The following is a 19092-nucleotide window of genomic DNA, read 5'->3' on the forward strand; positions in this document are numbered from 1 at the left end:
GATTTTCCATCATCCAGGAATGCTTCAGCAACTGCTTTGTTCTCAGCCGCTGGCCGTGTGGTGCAGTCACTCGGCACTTCCTTTTCCAGTCAGCATGGGAATGTTGGAAATAAAATATTGTCTTTTCAGACCAGGGCTTGCTGACCTCCCCAAGCTCAGATACCAGGTCCATTGTTTGACACGTTAGGAGCCCAAGCTGCAGACATGCTGCACAGGTCTGCAGGGCAGGAGATCCCTGGGGCTGGAGGAGGACTCCAGTCTATCAGTGCTGGGAGGAACCAGGTCTCAGGAAATACTGGACACCCTCAAGCAAAGCAAAACAAATGAACATGAATCCCTGCAGGAGTCCGGGAAGGAGCATAGGAAAGGAATATCCAGTTTTGTTTCACTGTCTCCAAGAGGATTTATGGAAAACATGGAGAGTTGGAAAAGACATTATTTGAGATGGGTCTAGGTGGTGCTCTGTGGCCAAGAAGGACAGCTGGGTGGCACAGGCAGGGCTGAAGGGGTGGTTTGGAAAGGTGGTATCAGAGCTATGGGAGGGCAGCATGGTGACACCAAACAGGTACATCATCTGTGCCACCAGAAGGTCACCATCAGAGCCTGATCACCGCAGATGAATCCTGCTCCAAACCAATTCTGAGCTTGTTTGCTTTTACTTTCCACCTTGCACTCACAGCACCCTGCCATGTGTGGCTACAGCAGAGCCGCAGTGCACAAGGTCTCTGCATTTGTCTGCCATTCCCTAGTGCATCGTAGTCCCCTGGAGCCTCCATAAACATCGTCAGGTCTGGGAAATGATTTAAAATAATGGGGAAAAAAAACAAGCAAAGAAGCACAAACATCCCCACGAGAGCAAGCGACTTAAAAGTGAGGCACAGAAATAGCAAACAACTTTTCAAAGTTTAGCCTGATTTTCATTTCACCGTAAATGGAAATTAATTGCATTGGTGCTGCACCAAGGTTCATGGTGCTTCTGCCCTGAAGTTTTGATGGTGCTTTAATGGATCAGGAAGAGAAATACCTCTCTGGACCTGTCAACTCTAACTACTGCAAGGGACCGGGCAGCCATTAGCTCTGACCTGGCAGCAGAACTCAGGCACTCCTATAGTACTGTACTATTTTTTTCTCATTCTAATTCAGGTTAATGCTTATTACCAAATATTAGCATCTTACTTGCAATGTACCAATTTACAGAGCTCTGATGGCCAGAGAGACAAACACCAGCAACACTCAGTGCTTGCAAGTTGTCAAACTCCAAAGAGATAAATATGTATATGGCAAGCTACAAGACTCCACGTTTCAGGCTGTAAGCCCCCACCGAACAACCACATCAGGGAAGGGGCACCAAACCATCAAGTTCAGTCATTCACAACCCATTCCCTCCATGCTTCCTGCAGCTCCTGCCCACAGGCAGGGTAGGGCAAGGCAGATTGCCTGCTACTGGCTGGGCTCCTGGAGGCAGCTGAGCAGCCAGCCTTAGGTGCCAGCTCTGCCCCAGCTGCTTTCCCAAAGTGAGAGAAGTTCAACACAGGCAGAATAACATTTCTGAGCTGTCCAGAGCCCCATTCTCAGAGCCACCCACCAGCAGCAGGCCCAGGGAAATCAAGAGATCTGGCAACATTTAGCACGGTGGGAAAATCAGGCTGTGAATTCAGAGGTACACAGCCATTCAAGCTGCACCCCAGTGGCAAGCTCTGATAGGAGACATAAACCTCGTGGTGACCGCTGGGAACAGGCTGGACTCAGCAGCACCAGCACTAGCTTTACTCAACAGACTTTAAACTGAAATTATTTCCCAGATCTTTCCTCTTGCTCCCTGTACCCCACGTGCTTTTGATGATGCCTGGCATGTCCTCGCTGTCACAGCTGCCCAGGCAGCGCTGCCACCCTCACCTGCTGCTGCTGCCCTCTGGGCTACAAGCCAATACCAAAGCTCACCCAGAAAATGCTATAGGAAGTTGACAAGAGTATTTCTGAAAGCAGATGATGTTGCTGTGCTCTGCAAGAAGCTGTGAAAAAAGCCATGTGCTCCCTCAACTACTGAGTGGACGATACCAGTTACAGTAAAAAGCGTTACACCATTATTATTTATTTCATCACTTGCAGACTTCTCATTCAGTATTTCCTCCTCTTTTCCTTTTTTAGTTTCAGTCTTTTCTACAGAACTTTCTCCACTTTGGGATCATTTGAGAGTGACACAGAAAAGCAAACTGTGAATTTTCTGGTTTTGGAGAAAATTTGAAATGTTACAGAATGGAGAAGACAATTAAAAAAAGAGTAAAATAAAATAAATTTTAAAAATTACATTCAGGTAGGAAGGGGAGGAAAAACAGGAGAAAGGGGGAAAATCAAAACAGTTAAATATTTTAAATTATTTTTCATCGGTATTAAATCTTTCATACTGCTCAATATCATAGAATCCTAGAATCATAGAATAGTTAGGGTTGGAAAGGACCTTAAGATCATCAAGTTCCAACCCCCCTGCCATGGGCAGGGACACCTCGCCCTAAACCATATCACCCAAGGCCTCGTCCAACCTGGCCTTGAACACTGACAGGGATGGAGCATTCACAACCTCCTTGGGCAACCCATTCCAGTGCCTCACCACCCTAACAGGAAAGAATTTCCTCCTTATATCCAATCTAAACTTCCCCTGTTTAAGTTTTAACCCATTACCCCTTGTCCTACCACTATAGTCCCTAATGAAGAGTCCATCCTCAGCATCCCTATATGCTCCCTTCAGATACTGGAAGGCTGCTATGAGGCCTCCACGCAGCCTTCTCTTCTCCAGGCTGAACAGCCCCAACTTTCTCAGCTGATCTTCATAAGGGAGGTGCTCCAGTCCCCTGATCATTCTCAAACCTGAAAGGAGCAGCACAAATACATACAAATAGTAAAAGGATAAAGCACACGGAGATTAAATAAGAAGGAAAATTACCTGTTCACAGACAGACAGTGACTGAGGAAAACAAAGTCCTTACATGCTCGAATGCTCTTGGCAGTGTCTACAGCCGCTGAGACCATGTGCCTCTCAGAAACAGAGGCTGAGGTGTTGAGGCCCAGGCATGTTTCTAACCATGTTTCCTGGCTTGCAGGCCATTAGGCTGAAGAAAAAACCTGCATTTCACAAAGCAGTGGAAGCTGTTTTGACCCCAGTGCTGGGGAGCACTCCTGCATGGTGGCACTCCATCACGTGGTCTTGTTAGACCTCTCACTGCACAAAGCTCTCCCTGGGCCATGCTAGCACATGCTCTTACCCACAGTTTCCCATGCTCCAGGAGCCAGCAGGGCTTTTGGAGGTAAAAGAGGTCTAGGATATGGGGTATGGTAGTGGGATGCTCAGTACCGGAGTGGTCCCAGGCACCTTTGGTTTGCTGGCATGGCCATGGAGGTGCCAGCAGCTCTACAGATAGGTGGTGGCCTCTCGGCTCTCCCTCTCTCTAGCCTGTGCAACAGCAACGTTGATGCACTGAAGCCACTCCTCAGCATTCTTCTCATCTTTAGCCTTGAAAACATAGGTTTTGCTGTCAGTGAAGATCTCAAAGGCCCGGGGCAGGCTGCGGTCCCTGCGCTTCTTTGCCACCACTTTAACGCTCTGCACCTTGCTGAGCTCAATGGGGCAGTCATCAGGGTCATCCTTCTGAAACACAGGGAAGACACACGGAATGAAGTTCATTTGGTAGGGTTTCCATCATCTTAATAAACAGTTGAAGTCTGTAGAACTTGTCTTGTAAATGTTGCTCATGTGGGCAAACACACTGATGGAGACTTCCCAAAAGAGCTTTAGGGAAGTTAGAAACCCCGCTCCCATGCAGTGCCACACTCCCCCACATGGGCTGTCATGGTCTACTGTATGCAGCAACCAAAGGTCCACACTGATGCCTATGTCCATGCCCATGCCCATGCCCATGTCCATGCCCCCTCAGCATCTGCACTTTTTAGTTCCAGCTTCAGCTGTCAACACAGCCTTAGATTTTTCCTTTCTCTGGCTTTTAATAATGGACACTTTTGTTAATGGTGCCAGGCATGAGTGCCAATGGCAAATGCTTCCTAGGTACAAATATCAGCCAATCCTTGTGGACTGAAGAAAGCTATCTTCTCTTAAGCAGTGTAAGTTGTTCCCCTTCTCAGTCTCCACCCAAAAATGGAAGCAACAACTCCTTTTATTGGTTCTGAAAACAGAACAAATACCTTGAGTCTGACCCAGGAATCTGAGGCATTTCTCAGTGGAGACAGGACAGCTGCCTTGCAATTTTGTTTGAAAACATACAGAGTAGGTATGTGTAGGAAATCTTAGCATCACTATAAGAAACATGCAGGGAGCATAAGAGAATTGTACAAAATCATGGAAGTTTCCTTCAGGAGAAAAGATTTGTGAGCTCGTAAAAAAATGTACAAATTGGATCTCCAGGTGAGAAGTTTAAACCAAAGGCCCTGATTCCTCAATAATATTTATTTTTGCTGTTTAGCTTCTTATGCTTTTTACTAAGAGGAGTACTAAGTTGAGTACTTAGAGTACTTAGGAGTACTAAGAGTAGAGTACTTAGGAGTACTAAGAGGAGTTACTTTACTAAGAGGAGTTACTTTACTAAGAGTAGTAAGGCAGATTTTCCAAAAGCTTTCTGCTCCTATTATACTGGAAATATCTGGACTGATCTGACTGAAAATTAGAGGTTAAGTATCTTTCAGGAGCTGAGCATGACCCTGGACAGGCTGAGGTGTGGGAACTGCAGTCTCTAGAACTGTTCTGCCTGCCCCAGCTTCGTTTGCTCTCCCAGCAGCTCAGGTCTGAAACGTGACCAGAACTGGGCAGGGAGATTTCTTGTGCAATAATGTCTCAGTCCTTCTGGGAACGAACCAGGAAAAATTTACTGCTCTAAGGAAAAGCTCATCTGAAAAGACCTTCCAAAAGAAGTCCCAAGCCCAATGGCTGTGATTTCTCTTTAGGTTTTGATAGTCCACTACAATTAGAATCATAGAATCATTGATCATCAAGGCCAACCATTACCCAAGGACTGCCAAAATCACCACTAAACCATATCACGAAAGGCCTCATCTACACAGGTTCTGAGCACTTCCAGGGGTGCTGATTCCACCACTTTCCTGGGAAGCCTGTGAAGAAATATTTCGTAATCTAAACCTCCCCTAGTGCAGCTTGAGGCTGTTATCTCTTGTTCTGTCACTTGTTACATGGGAGAAGAGACCGACCCCCACCTCACTATCATGTCCTTTTGGGTTAGTTGTAGAGGGGGAAAAGGTCCCCTCTGAGATTTCTCCAGACTAAACAACCCCAGTTCCATCAGCTGTTCCTCATAATGCTTGTTCTCCAGAACCTTCACCAGCTTTGTTGCCCTTTTCTGGACCCGCTCAATGTCTTTCTTGTAGTGAGGAGCCCAGAACAGCAGCAATAGACTTGATAAGCAAAACTTTGCACCCTGTGAACCTGACCCTTACACTTAGAAGCCTATCGAGGAAAAATTATATACTCCCTTCCTAACCATCCTATGATTCTATGATTCACTACCACAGTGTTTGACCTCAAATTACTAGAGAAAATTGACTGTACCCTAGGCACATTTCTGTGGAAGGAGTTTACCACAATTTTCCAGGAGTTTAGGATTTGGCTGTTTCTCAGACCTCTTATGTTTTGGTTTTCTCCTGCCTCCCCTTTACCCACTGGCCATACAGTTGCTTACACAGAGCCAACATTGTTCTCATGGTTACTCAGATGAAGGGAAGGTTCATGGTGGGGCTCCAGCAATAAGCAGGCACAGCCAGCTGGCCACCTCACAATACCTCCTCTGTCTTAGGTTTGTACTTTTAAGTAAGCAGTGCGTAAAGTCCAAACACCCACACAGCACCCAGCCCTGCTCCACAGTGCCAGAGGTGGTGGGACAAAGCTGTCCTGCTCTGCCAGGCAAGACTGGCTTTCAGGACCAGAACAGGCACTGGATGCAGCTGGGCAGGAGTCTCTACCGCTTCTTTAGTTGGCCACAGACTGGCACCCTGAATCTTGCTATGCTTTTGGCACCTGTGCTCAGCCGGCAAGGTATGGGGCTGGTCCTGCTGCTGGGTGCCAGAGGTGCACAGGAGGGGACCTCCTGTAGGGTCTGAAAATCACACTTTTATTGTCCAAGCCACTGTGTCCAGGCTTCATACCTCCAGCCTTGCTTGAAGAGCTTTAAATTTTGTGTTTGGTGTCTGCATTAGTCAGCCCAGGGCACATGGGCAACCTAAACCAGTGGGCTCAGGTTTGCTTCAGGCTGCAACCCAAGCAGTAGTTAACAGCAGGACTTGACTCTCGAATTTAGGCCAAAAATGTAGAAGTAACAGGATATAAAATGTAGAAGCAACAGGATATAATGCACCAGCTTGAAAGACTGATTACTCAGACACAGTAACTGATGCTGTCCCTGGGGGGCTGGACGCCAGCCTGCTAGGCTAAAGAACCAGTCCAGGTATTTGTTTTCAAGTTGAAAAAGAAGCAAAGAAGCCTTGAGTTTGCCGGTTAAAAAGGGAAAGTCAATCTGTTGAGTAAAATCTGCTGTTTAACAATCTAAACCTCCAGCTTCACCTGCCTGTGACACATTGTACGTTCTCTGCGTGAACAGGGGGAGCACTGAGAATGCAAATGTAATGAGGCGATTGCACCCAAGTGTAATCAAGGTATTCTGATGTGCCTTATGCCTGGCTTGTTTGGAGGGCTAATTAAAGCCATTCCGTTAAATACAACTCTATAAGCTAATCACCTTGCTAAATAATGACAATTATTCTGACACTCTTTCAAGAGTGAGCGTTAGCTGGTACTGAGCTGTAGTTATGGTACATGTATGGGTTAAATTGTCTTCAGAATCTCAATAAAAACATCAGAAAAAGCCACCAGAGAGTCAGAAAAAGGCTAATAACAACTTTCATTGTGAAAAGCTGATGTTATTTTCTAATAATTGAGAAATAATAACTAATGAGGCCTGGATTCAGCTACCTGCTCTTCCATGCCCTGGGCCATACTTGTCTCGGAGTCCAATCAGTATGACCTTCAAACAATTTCACAGGCATTTCAGCAGAATTTCTCTGAATTTAGATAAGGGTGGAAGTGAAAGCAAAAAACCAGCATTCCTTTGGGAGAAAAAACATTTCAGCAGCACCTTGCTTTACGCACGCTTACATTGCCTGCACAAATAACACCAGTTATAATGCCATCATCTCAAGAGCAGTTACTAATGTACAAAAGCAGGCAAGACTTTCAAAAAAGGTGAACCGCGGCTTGATTATGGAGACTGCCCTGAGGTGTTCAGAAGTGCCTGACTTTCTTGCTCCTGAGCGCTGCTGGTCCCATGAAAACTGGGCACCCAGAAATGACAGCTCACTTTTGAGCACACTGGCTGTGGCTGCTACATGCTTTGCTATCCCATGCCATGCACTTTGCAAGTGGAAAAAATACATTTACCTGAGCAGAATTTATTGGATTTGTGTTTATACAAGGAAATAAAGAATCTCTGGTCAAAAGTGGAAACGATTTTTGAACCCACTGTAACTCTTTCAGGAACAGAAGCTTTTGCAATATCTGTGAGGTGACTCTGGGATGCCTCGAGGCAGAGCAACAATACTCAGGCACAGGTCACCAGTTAGTAGGGTATAAATTACTGTGTCACAATGTTGAGCCCTAGGCATTTGTTGGCTGAACAAGAGCAGAGTCAGTGTGAGGCTGAGTACTTGCAAAAATCACACGCTTTTGATCCAGAGAGAAAATTGTAACTAAAGATGATGAGCAACCCCTTGGCTGAAGTTGGCCATGCAGCTCACAGAGACCGCAGGCAAAGCTGAGTGGTAAAAACTGCTGGGAAATGGTGCTGGGGAGGAGGGAAAGAGATACATCAAACTGATGGTTTTCTGACTTACGGATTTTCCTTTCCGAAAAAGCAGCTGGTTGCCAGCCAGGGTGAAGTAGCGAGTTTTCCACCTTTTAATAAACTTCCACCGGATTTGCTTCTCTTTAAGCTTGCCTTCGATGAGAGGTTGGCCATCCTGATTTACAACTGGGGAGGTGAACATACAAAGAGGAGGTTATTTCTGTCCTCTCACTCAGCCGGAAGTCAGGCTTTTCCTATGATGCAAAAAAACTTTTTTGCAGTTTTGCAGCTCCAAGACCACATTCCTCCCAACCTCAAGCATGCAGCTGTTACTTCAGAAAGACATTTCAGCCTTTAGACATGTTTTGCTTGGGAGGCCTAGCAGATGGAGCTGACAGCTCGAACTGCTCTGTCCATCACTTTATTCCCTTAGCCATCATGTGCTTAACCCCACCATTACATCTCCCAGTTCTTCCTCAGCCCTGCAATAATAAGATACAATTTCATTGAATTGTCTCTGATGTTTTAATCCCCACTACAGAGTTCAGTACAATATTCATGCAGTATTTTGGATAGGAATATTTTGAGGAAGTCACTCTCCATTACATGCAATACTTACTTCATTGCAGCAGGAGTCCTGTGGAGAAGGAATTAAAAGCCAGAAGCAGAATGTCCACGTGGGGCTGAGAGACCAGGCACCATCCTACTGGGACAATTGCCAACCATTTGTAGGTAATTCCAGCCCAGATATATGACTTTTTGCTGAGAAAGGGGTTGGTGAGTCCAGGGGCTTTGTCTCCCAGACATGACACTTCCCATCCTCACCCTCCCAAGACAAGACTCCTTCTTCTCTTGGGAAAGGGATATGTTTGTTATCAGCTCTTCCTTATCCAGTGTTCAAGCAATAATCTAGCTCTACATTCTGTAGAGGTCACTCACTGTTACGTCTTCGTATTTTTTCTAGTTCTCTCTTCAGGGATATTTCAAAGTCATTTAACATTAGCGATCCATTTTGTAATAATAGTCCTTACAGCAAACTCAAGAGTTACTTACATCCTGTAGATCTCATAGCACTGACTGGTTGGTAACGTCACTTTTTCTATCACTTTTACATTTCTAAAATAACACAATTTATTTTGACATCTGTATGGCAAAGGCAAGAGCAACTCACAGCTCAGCCCCAGGGGCCCAGTAGCCACCCTGCTCCCTCAGAAGCAGTCAAGGTCTTTTCACCATGTTCCCCATTGAGGACAATGTTTTTACCATCTTGAGGCAGAATTTACATACAAACCATTATCATATCATTGGCAATAACACTGCCTGGCTTGTGCCCTGGCTGGTAAGAGCTAAACCAGCATTTCTGTCACACATGTGGCAATCCTTACAGAGCCTATTTTAAATCTGGAACGGGTAACTCTGCCCTAGGTCAAACGGGAGGACAGAGGAGAGGGAGAGACACAAAAACTTCTGTCCCCCTCAATGACCTGTGCTGCAGCACATTGCCCAAGAATAATCTAAAATGTAATGAAAATTACTTAGTGTACCGTATCAGTATTCAATAGTTGTAAGTGTACAGTACATCAATACTGTAATGACTGTAATTAGCATAGAAGCAGAAATACAGGCACACCCAGCTACTTTACCTTCAGCTCAGCCACTTTCCAGCCCATTTATCTTCTATAGTGGTCTGAAAAGTGCCTTCAGTTTGCCTTAGGAAAATAACCTTATATTTGTCACTACAGATTTTTCTTCAATCAACTCCCTTAAAAATAAAAACCAGATAAAGTCTCTAGGAAAGGGAAATAAACCCTTCTTTGTTATCTTTTTGCAAAATTATTCCTATATTAAAAATTACTTTCAGAATTCAAAACACTGTATGCATATTGGGAAGCCTTGCACTTTTCTTTACAGTGTAAGGTTGTAGCCATCTCTACCTCCAGCCCTGTGACCATGGTGCTTGCCTGCCGTCAGTATTCACTGACACCTCAGCTTGAAGCATGCGAGTTTATAAGAGTTGGAACAGCATTCCCATACTCTGCATGCAAAAAGGAATATTGCAGCACAAGAAAAGCCCAGCAATCAAGGGAATCACTACGGGCTATAAACCACATCCACAGAGCAGCCTCAAGCCACTACCCTTCACATGTAGAGCAAACCATTTAAAAATCCTCTAATACCATGTCTGGGTTTCTCTTTTCCCTTCTGTTTTTTACACCTATAGACAAGACACATGGTCTAGTGTGAGGCTTTAATAAGATCTTAAGGTCCTTTCCAATCCTAACCATTCAATAATTCTATGGATGGATCAGATAAACTGAAGAGCAGTCCAAGGCATAAGCAGTCTAAGAACAGATGCTTGTCAATGTGTTAGTTGACTTGGACCCCTTCCCAGCACCCGTGAAGTAGTCAGTTATCCTATGGCTGGCAGTACCTTAGCACAAATGTTTACCCAGTAACACTTATTCTTGAAAGTGTTCACTATTGCCTGTGCATGAACCTTTCAGAACCCTAGATACAGTAGGCTGGTGCAATGCTGAAGATATGAAGTGAGCAGGGTGGCACAGCACAGCCAGCGAAGGTAGCACCTGGAGATTCAAAGGCTTTATAGATTTTTTGGCACATAACCTCTATTCACTACCTTGTGTCTGGTAGAGTAAAAGCAATGCAAATACAGTGCATCAGATTTAGATAAAGAATGTATTTTTTTTCCAGCACTGTTTATACTGGCAGAGAGGCAGGCTTTCGGGGGCTTCAGTGTGTATTGTTGCAATTTCCTCATGAAAGAGTATAAATATTTCTGTCTCTCTAGACAGGGAGCTTTTGGAAGGAGATGGAATGAATGAAAAGGGTAATGGCAAGTTTAAGCTTCAGTATGGAACTGCAGCTGTGATTTCCATGATAAGAACTGGACACACTGCTCCTTGTAGCCTGCTTCATTCCTAACTTGATGCAGCAGCTCTTTTCTGTACATTTTCGTGCCAGCACCGACATGATACACTGCTGAGGCTGGCACGGGACAAAGTAAACATGCTTGCTTTCTCCCCATGTAATTTTTACCACTGCAAAATGCCACAGGGAAGTGAATTTGAGGCTGCAGTCATTTCACAACACACTCTTCAGCAGGATGGAGCCACATTTTACAGTGTGCTGCTTTACAGTAACATTGCAATTTTGTTAACAGCTTTGTGAGAGAAACATGTCCTGGGAACAGAAGAGCTGGGTTCTTTTCTTTCTAAACCACTTTCTAAGGCTGTATCAGGTATTATCTGGCATTTCTGCAGCTGAGATTTGCTGGGATACCCGTAATGGTCATCCTAAGAGTCATTCCTGTTTGGGAGTGGAGGAAAAGGGCAGACCCATAGGACCAGCAACAGTCTGGCAGGTCTGAGTGCAAGTCCTCATAGTCTTGTAGCAGCCTTTTCATCTTCTGGTGACCTTGTTCCCCATTTATGCAATTGGCATTATATTTTGTGAGATAAAAAGATATAATTTTTTATAGTTAGCTTTAAACAACATCTGAGCTGATACTTTGCTTATTGTGCAAATGCCTCATCAAATTTGTAACTTCATGAGGTACAGGGTGATATCCCTGCCATTCCCACCATTTGCAATTCATGTGTGCACTTTCTCATTGGAGGATGTTTTGTCACCATGAGAATGCGCAGTTTGGCATCAGGATATTACCACCTCAGTAGCATGTGGGTGATAATGACAGGGCATGGGTGTGTATCATCTCCCAGGATGAAGTGTCAGAATTGCTATGACAAAGTCTACCCAGTAAGGGACAAGAGATCAAAAAGCTGTGAATCTGAGAAACTCAAACCAGCAGCACCTAGTAGCAAGCTTTCCTGGAGTGTGCATGAAAGAAAGGGGAGAGAACTTCACTTCAATAAAAATGACAGAGACAGAAAAAGGGGTTTTTACTCCTACATGACAGCTATAAAGAATAATATGCAGAGTAACTTTCAGAGCACAATGACAATTGTAAACGTCTAGATAGAGCAAAAGGAGGACTTGATATGAAAGGGCAATTGCTCAGTGGTTGGGTCTAGTGCATCTACCTGGCTCCCGGTCCCATGGGAATGGCTTTGATACCAGTTCCAATGCAGTAGGAACATGCCTTAGTCCTTAGTGTAAAGCACAAAAAGTTCAGGGTATTGAGATGGTCAGGAATGCAACATGAGAAAGGAAGTGAATGTGTCATTTTGGCCTAAAGTGGATTTTTGTGTCCAACATCTTTCGAAACCAGGGTTTACCTAAAGAAATGCTGATCTCTCTTTAAGCACCCGGTGGCTAGCAGCAATACTAACAGATCACTTCTTGCACACATCCACAAAGAACCCCATGGGGAACTCTGATGTCAGCTTCCGAAGTCATCATAATGAATCTGATGCCAGTATGTCTGAGGGTCTGATTAAAACAAAAAGATTCATGAAAGATAAGAACACTCTTTTCCTATATTTTTCTAAGCCCTTTTGCTTATTTTCATTGTGATTAACTTCACAGAATCACAGAATAATTCAGATGGAGGAAAGTTCAAGGGGTCTCTCATCCAACCTCCTGCTCAAAGCAAGGTCACCTATGGGGTCAGACTAGGTTGCTCATGGATTTATTCATCTGGGACTTGCAAATCTCAAGAACATTTCTAGGCAAGCTGTTCCAATGCTCAATCATATTCATGGTGGGAAAGTTTTCCCTTGTAGGCAGTCTGTTGTCTCTTACCCTCCCACCACACACCACTGAAAAGAGCCCTGCTCTGTCTTCTTAATGGCTGTCTTGGAGCTATGGACAGACACTACCATGAAGTCTCCTCCAGCTCTACTTGCACCAGCCCTTTTCCCTCAGCCTCTTCTAACAGGGCAAAAGCATCAGCTACTAAATGTCTTGGTGGAGCTTGTCCCCATCCTTACTGCGGTTTTACTCAGTCATCACTGTAGCCCTTCAACACCTGCTGTGTGCAGAGCAGGAGTAAGTGCATGGAGGTCTTTGAGCAGAGGACATAATGAATAAATCTGTATTGCCTCAGAAATGCAAAGCTTTACTCTTCTCTCTATACTCTTCCAAAAATCAAATTCAGTAGCTGGTGATCCCCACTTCTTTACTTGGCAGAGGGTTATTTGAAAGAAGCATTTGCACATCTAATATGGATAGAAGACTTTTAAAAAAATGAAATCAAATGCCAATTGGAGCATGAACATTCCCTGTACACGTATTAATTATTGGGAAAACTACATCTAGTTTTGATTTCTTCACCTTGCATAATGAAAAATTAAAAGACTTCAGAATAGTGATACAAGAATGATATAAACCTGATGTTTCGTATTATTCGTATCACAGCAAACTAACGAAGTATGTTCTCCTTAATTTGCCCAAGCAAATATCAAAATATGACATGATAAAGCCTACAAATAGAGATCTTCTGCATAGCAGGAGAGGGCATAATGTGATGCAGTGCTTAGAAAAAGACTAGAAATACACCCACATTTTAACAATACCCTTAAATTGCCTGAGCAACAAATAAGGCATGTCATGGATTCTCCTTCATTTGACTTTTAAAGATCAGGTTTAGACATCTTAATAAAAATATTCAAAAGCAATATAGATCAAAGAGAAAAGATTTATTTGATATAAGTATTATTGGACTAGATTCTTTGACTATTGTGTTTTAGAAGGTCAAACTAGGTGATCACATCATCTCTGGGCTTGAAATTACTTTGTGTGCTGGTATGCTGCCATATATCCTTAACTTGAAAAAAAGGAGTTAAAGTATTCAAGATGTTATATTTACTATATATTTGTCTGTACTTCCTTTTTTTCCTGCAGAACACAGAATAAAGCTAAAAATATTACCCAAACTCAAGATGAAAAATTATTTCCATTGAAATGTAAATGAAAAATATTCATAGCTTCTTACACAGTCTCAATATAGAGACACTAACTCCAAAATCAATTTGACACTGAATGTAAGTGTCCTTTGAAATGATTTTCTGTTAGTTGTATCTTGCTTTCTTTGCAGAACTACAATGCATCAGTCTTTTAATAGTTTGGGTACTGAATAAAAAGTAAAAACCCTTCCAAACTGTTGCAAGATGAACTCAAGACAGATAAAAACAAAGCATTAAATCTTGCATTTGATGAAACATGAAATCTTCCACAAAAATTCAGTCCAATCATGAATGATCTCAGTGATAATAAACTCCTATTAACTTGAAAGAATGGAATGTGTGGGTGGCAAGCAGACAAATTCAATTAACCTAAGGGAATATGGATTCATTCTCTCATTAATCATCACATTTGGTTTTGTTGAAAACCTGGAAAGAACACATTACTGAATGCCACTTTTTATAATTTTCAAACAAGCATTATAGCTGGGATATTTCAGTTCACTAGATAATCACCACTGCTAGCAAAAGATAAATGTATTCAGAAGTTAATATGGTGTAGGCTATTCTGAGTGAATTGCTTTTTTAAAGAGGAATTCATAAAAACTCCTCAATTTTACCCGAATCATTGCCCATGGGCACAATGTCTCTTCTGCAGCCCACAGGGATTACTGCAATTTCTTTGTAAGCTTCCAGAATAGGAATGTACTGCAATTCCCACTCCAGTTATCAAGAGGTTTTACTGACTTTTTTTTGTGCAAGAGCTTGTGGAGCCAACTGTCAGTATAGGAGGTTATGTTGAAATGAGGTTCTCAAAGGCCAGCTTTTCCTAACAGGAGGCTCACACTGCATTTACAAAAATTTCAAGTGCCTTGAATGGTTGTCATTTAAAAAAAAAATAAAGTAATGGTGTAACCTGGTTTTTGTAGCTCTGAGGACAGCAGCACAGTCAGGGCAGATACATGTATTTGAGCACATGAGTAGCATTTGTGGGAATGCTCTTCCTGTACAGCAGGAAAAACCAATTTGGGATGACTTAACAGCACTTCTGGAAAACTGTGGTTGTATAAGAAGTGCTTTGCAATCAGAAGAATGCATGAGAAATATGCAAACTTTCTCTGTGTTAATTGCTACTTTGGGTACATCCGCCACATTGCTTAAGCATAACTGCCTCTTTCCTCACTAACTCAGCCTCCAAGTGTAGCTTAGCTCCAAAAGTCCTCCCAGCTACATCCAAACAAAACTATCATTGATCTGGCATCCTAAGGGAAGATTGAGGCTTTAAGGCATAATGCTTTCCTAAGTCTGGAGGATAAATGGCATCTTGCAACATGCATCCAAAAAATGCAACAAACCCCAACATTAACAAAACCAAAAGACAATAACAGAAAAAGAATTTGCCTCTGAATTCCTTCTTTAAGAAGAATTTGGTTGCTAAACAGCATTGTTGAGAGGAAGAAATTATTTCCTTGTCTTTCAAAAGTACTTGAGATTTCAAAGGGTCTGTCCCACTGTGGAATGAAAATAAAAGATGTTTTACAGCCTTTATTTCTTATCAATTCAAGGAGCCCTCCAAATCCTCTTTCTTGTGTCAGATTTTATATACACAAAAAGACTGGAGTGTCTCCAGCTCTGGTACAGCTTTTCCCAGCTACAGCAGCTCTACATCACCAATGCTAAGGCAAATCTGTCATTCCCCTGCAGATTTTTATTCCGTTAAGCACTATCTTCCACATTCCTTTCCTACACCTGAGCTTTCATTCGAGCCATTCAATAATCTGTTTTCTTGGTCTTCTAACGGCTGTGAGAGCTGAGAAGAAAATCAAGGTATTAAAAATGTGCTTTTCTTACAGAATTTTCTTTAAACTGAGATGAAGAAAGTACTTGCTCACAAAAAGGACAGTTCCAGTCCAAAAATATTCTGTGCTTAGTTCCTCCTGTTCCTGACCATCCTCAGAGGCATGGCTGAACTCTCAACCCTGGCTCTAAAACAAAGACTAAATGATGATTTGATATGTTGATGGCTATTAATGTCTTCTCTTACCTCTCGTGGGCTATGGCAGCAGAGACAGCTGGAGGCTGGGCAGGGAGGACAGGCTGAGCACCTTTCTGAATGGGGGGAGAGGGAGGCAGACCTGTGGGCAGTGATAGGCCTGCAAATTCCAGGCAACACCCTCTGTGCCTTCAGTGCTTGAGGAGGGAAAACCTCCTCCCGAATGCCCAGGCATCCTCCATGCTCCTGAGTACTGGTGGTACTCAAGAAAAAGAAAGCAAAGTCTCAAGTTATTGTATCTGCTGAGAACTCATCATTTCACTTACAACCTTAGTGCTGTATTTGCATTTTTTTCCATTAGGCTTTAGTTAACATCATACAGATACAAGGTAGAAAAAAGGTAAACCTAAAGAAAATTGTTTTCCCACTTCTAGAAAAGGCACTATAATTTACAAGGGCCTATATAAGTACCAGCCTATAGGAATGAAAGTCTAATTTGTACCTGGACATGTTGTCGAGCTTGATAAGGGCAGCCGCCCCTTGCCCAGCTGGCCAAGTGCTTCCACATTCCTACATCTCCACACAGAGTGGATTTTGGCACTTCTTGTGAAACACAGCACTGTTACACTGCCATTTGGGAACTGCTCAGGTTAGAGGGCAAAACTTTGAATATATTAAACTCTTCTGTTCACACCAATGAACAAATGGAGAACTGTATTTACACACCCAAGGAAGAGGGAACAGCACATGCATTTTGCTGCAGCCTTTTCACAGCAGCTAAGGGAAATGGTGAGCCCTTAGAAGAGATGTGACCTTCTCTCTTATCTCCGTGAAATACTGTGATACCAAATCTACAACCTACAACAGTGCGATGTAATTTTTCACCAGCCTGAAAGAACGAGTAGGTGAGAGATGTGGCATGCCAAACCCCTGCTGCAGGCTTTCCACAGCAGGCATTACATTTCCACTTCCTGAGGATCACTGGCATCAGGCAGGATATACAGTGTGCACTACTCAAGACATCAGCTCAAGTGCTCTGCAAACAGACTCAAGAACCCCTTGTCAGTGGTACAGAGACAGTCATGGTTTTGTAAATTCTTCTTGTACTTACCAAAGAGTATTGAAGAGCTTAGCAGGAATTTCTGCCTGCTATCACAGTCTTTTATTGCTGTTTGCCTTGAGTTCAGACCCGTCTGAAGGCACCATTTGTATACTGGTAATACTGGCGAGGTCTGGATCCCAGACCCAACCTCGTGCTCCTGGCAGCAGAGCCACGGTGCTGTGCCCCATGGACCTCCCTGCACCATGTCCTGCTTCCAGCCCTTCTTAGACCTCTCCTTGGAGGATGCAGTACTTTGACAGGAGAGCAGCAGGGAAGCAAGGTGTCAGCTGTCCTTTGATGTCTCCAGACTAGTGTCATTAGCAAAACCCAAGGTGTCAACAACGAATGGTGCACCATGTCACCCCAAGGACTGCCTTTTCTACCTTCATCTGCTCTGTTGTCTCTACTACAGTTGCCCTATCAGCATAATCAATAGCTTGCTACAAACACTCCCCTTTTTGGACTAGTTAAATATCTTTGAAAACTCAGGACAAAGCTGTTTTACCAAGCTTTGAAATTTTAAGCAAGATACTCATAGAATCATAGAATAGTTAGGGTTGAAAAGGACATTAAGTTCATCTGGTTCCACCCCCCTGCCATGGGCAGGGACACCTCACACTAAACCATGTCACCCAAGGCTCTGTCCAACCTGGCCTTGAACACCACCGGGGATGGAGCATTCACAGCTTCCTTGGCCAACCCATTCCAGTGCCTCACCACCCTTACAGTAAAGAACTTCCTCCTTGTATCCAGTCTAAACTTCCCTGTTTAAATCTGAACCCATTACCCCTTGTCCTACCAGTGCCTAATGAATAGCTCCTCCCCAGCATCCCTATAGCCACAGTTCAATCATTATCATGTAGCTTAATCATCATTATCCATGTAGCTTGACATATGTCACCAATATGATGAACAAACCACAATGGTCATTGAGTGCCATGAGAGATGTGGAAGGAGATGGTCCCATGAAATGAGCACAGGCAGCTTGTGCCTGCAGGCCTGCAGCAGAGGCTGTGCCACTCTTGCAAGACTTACTAAAGACTTACTAAATTCAGGGTTGATGAAATATAAAGAGTTGCTAGCTGTTAAAATAAATACCTTAAACAGCCAATTATTCAAAGGCTTAGCCAAAATATTCAAAATTCTTGGCCAGAATTGTGCAGATTTTTTACAGAGTGGCAAAAAACATCTAAAGGAAAAGCCATTCTTCTGAATTTCAGGGCACTGATCCAAAACATACGAGTATCAGAAAACAAAAAAGGATAAAAAAAATGTCACTAGGATCTTTTATTTGTGAAAAAGTGTATTTTCCACTCAGCCTGTTTTTTCATATGGTTGAAGTAATATGGCTGTTGTTAAACACTGCCTTGTTCCTAAGAGGATGTGTACTATGGATTGAATTATATTGAAGCAAATAAAACGGAGAACAAAGATGACATGAATCAAGTGTCGTATCTATGCCAGTGTCCCCTGACATGTGGCAGGTGTGCAGTCTGCAGAGGACCTGGTCCAGCAGACTCAGCTGCCTTATCTGGACACTGCAAGATGGGTGCAGGTCCCTCCCATGCCCCACAAGTTAGTTACACACATTTATGAGTCTACATTAATTTTGCATTTTATCCCTTTCATTAGTTTTGGATTTTATTCCTTTCATTAGTTTTGGATTTTATCCCTCTAAGCACACACCTAATGAAGTTTGTGCTTGCCTTGCTCATCTGAGAAACTGAGACCAGAGTTAATGGAGAATTCCAGCTGAAACAAACGGTGCCTGTGCTATGCTGGACAGTTTGGTTTCCTTTTTCCCCAGCCTCTGCCACCACCACCAGAGACACAGCATTAACTAATTGTGAGCTTCACTCCATCCTCCATCCACCACAACTCCACCACCACACACAGCCCACCAGGGATGAAGGCAGGTGACTTACCTGTTGCCTTTTCAGGGTTATTGCACATGAAACACTGCCAAGTTCCTGCTTCTTCGCTGTAGCCAAATAAATCAAAGAACCTCACTTCTGCCAGGTGCATCTGCACATGGTCCAGGTCCTAGACCAGTAATGAGAAAAAACAAACTCACTCATGAGGTGAAGCACTGCACTCTTAACGGCTCGTAACCCAAAATCACAGAGGGATGCATAGCTGATGCCAACTAGCATCCTTTCCCATATGTCTCTTGCAGACAACCAACCTGCTGGGGCAAATGTGCTAAGCAGGACATATCTCTATCATCAGTAGTAGCTAATATATAAATTATTAGTCTGCAGG

General features: G+C 43.4%; 1 protein-coding gene across 2 annotated transcripts in view; it reads right to left on the minus strand.

The window, feature by feature from the left end:
- Positions 1-2855: 2855 nt before the first annotated feature.
- VEPH1 (ventricular zone expressed PH domain containing 1) overlaps positions 2856-19092 on the minus strand; it is an 81479-nt gene continuing 65242 nt past the window's right edge. Inside the window, exons 11-13 of one of the 2 annotated variants that reach the window (XM_061371615.1) lie at positions 18756-18873; positions 7903-8039; positions 2856-3640 (exon numbers count right to left, since the gene is read on the minus strand). In XM_061371615.1, coding sequence (XP_061227599.1) covers positions 3407-3640; positions 7903-8039; positions 18756-18873 — 489 coding nt within the window. In that variant the 3' untranslated portion in view covers positions 2856-3406. Of the gene's footprint in view, positions 3644-7902; positions 8040-18755; positions 18874-19092 lie in introns of both variants that reach the window. The other variant, XM_061371614.1, reaches the window with a different exon arrangement.

This window comes from Neopsephotus bourkii, unplaced genomic scaffold (assembly GCF_033783945.1).
Source record: "Neopsephotus bourkii isolate Nb327-2 ecotype Australia unplaced genomic scaffold, CSIRO-AGI_Nbou_v1 NB_1574, whole genome shotgun sequence".
Lineage (NCBI taxonomy): Eukaryota > Metazoa > Chordata > Aves > Psittaciformes > Psittacidae > Neopsephotus > Neopsephotus bourkii.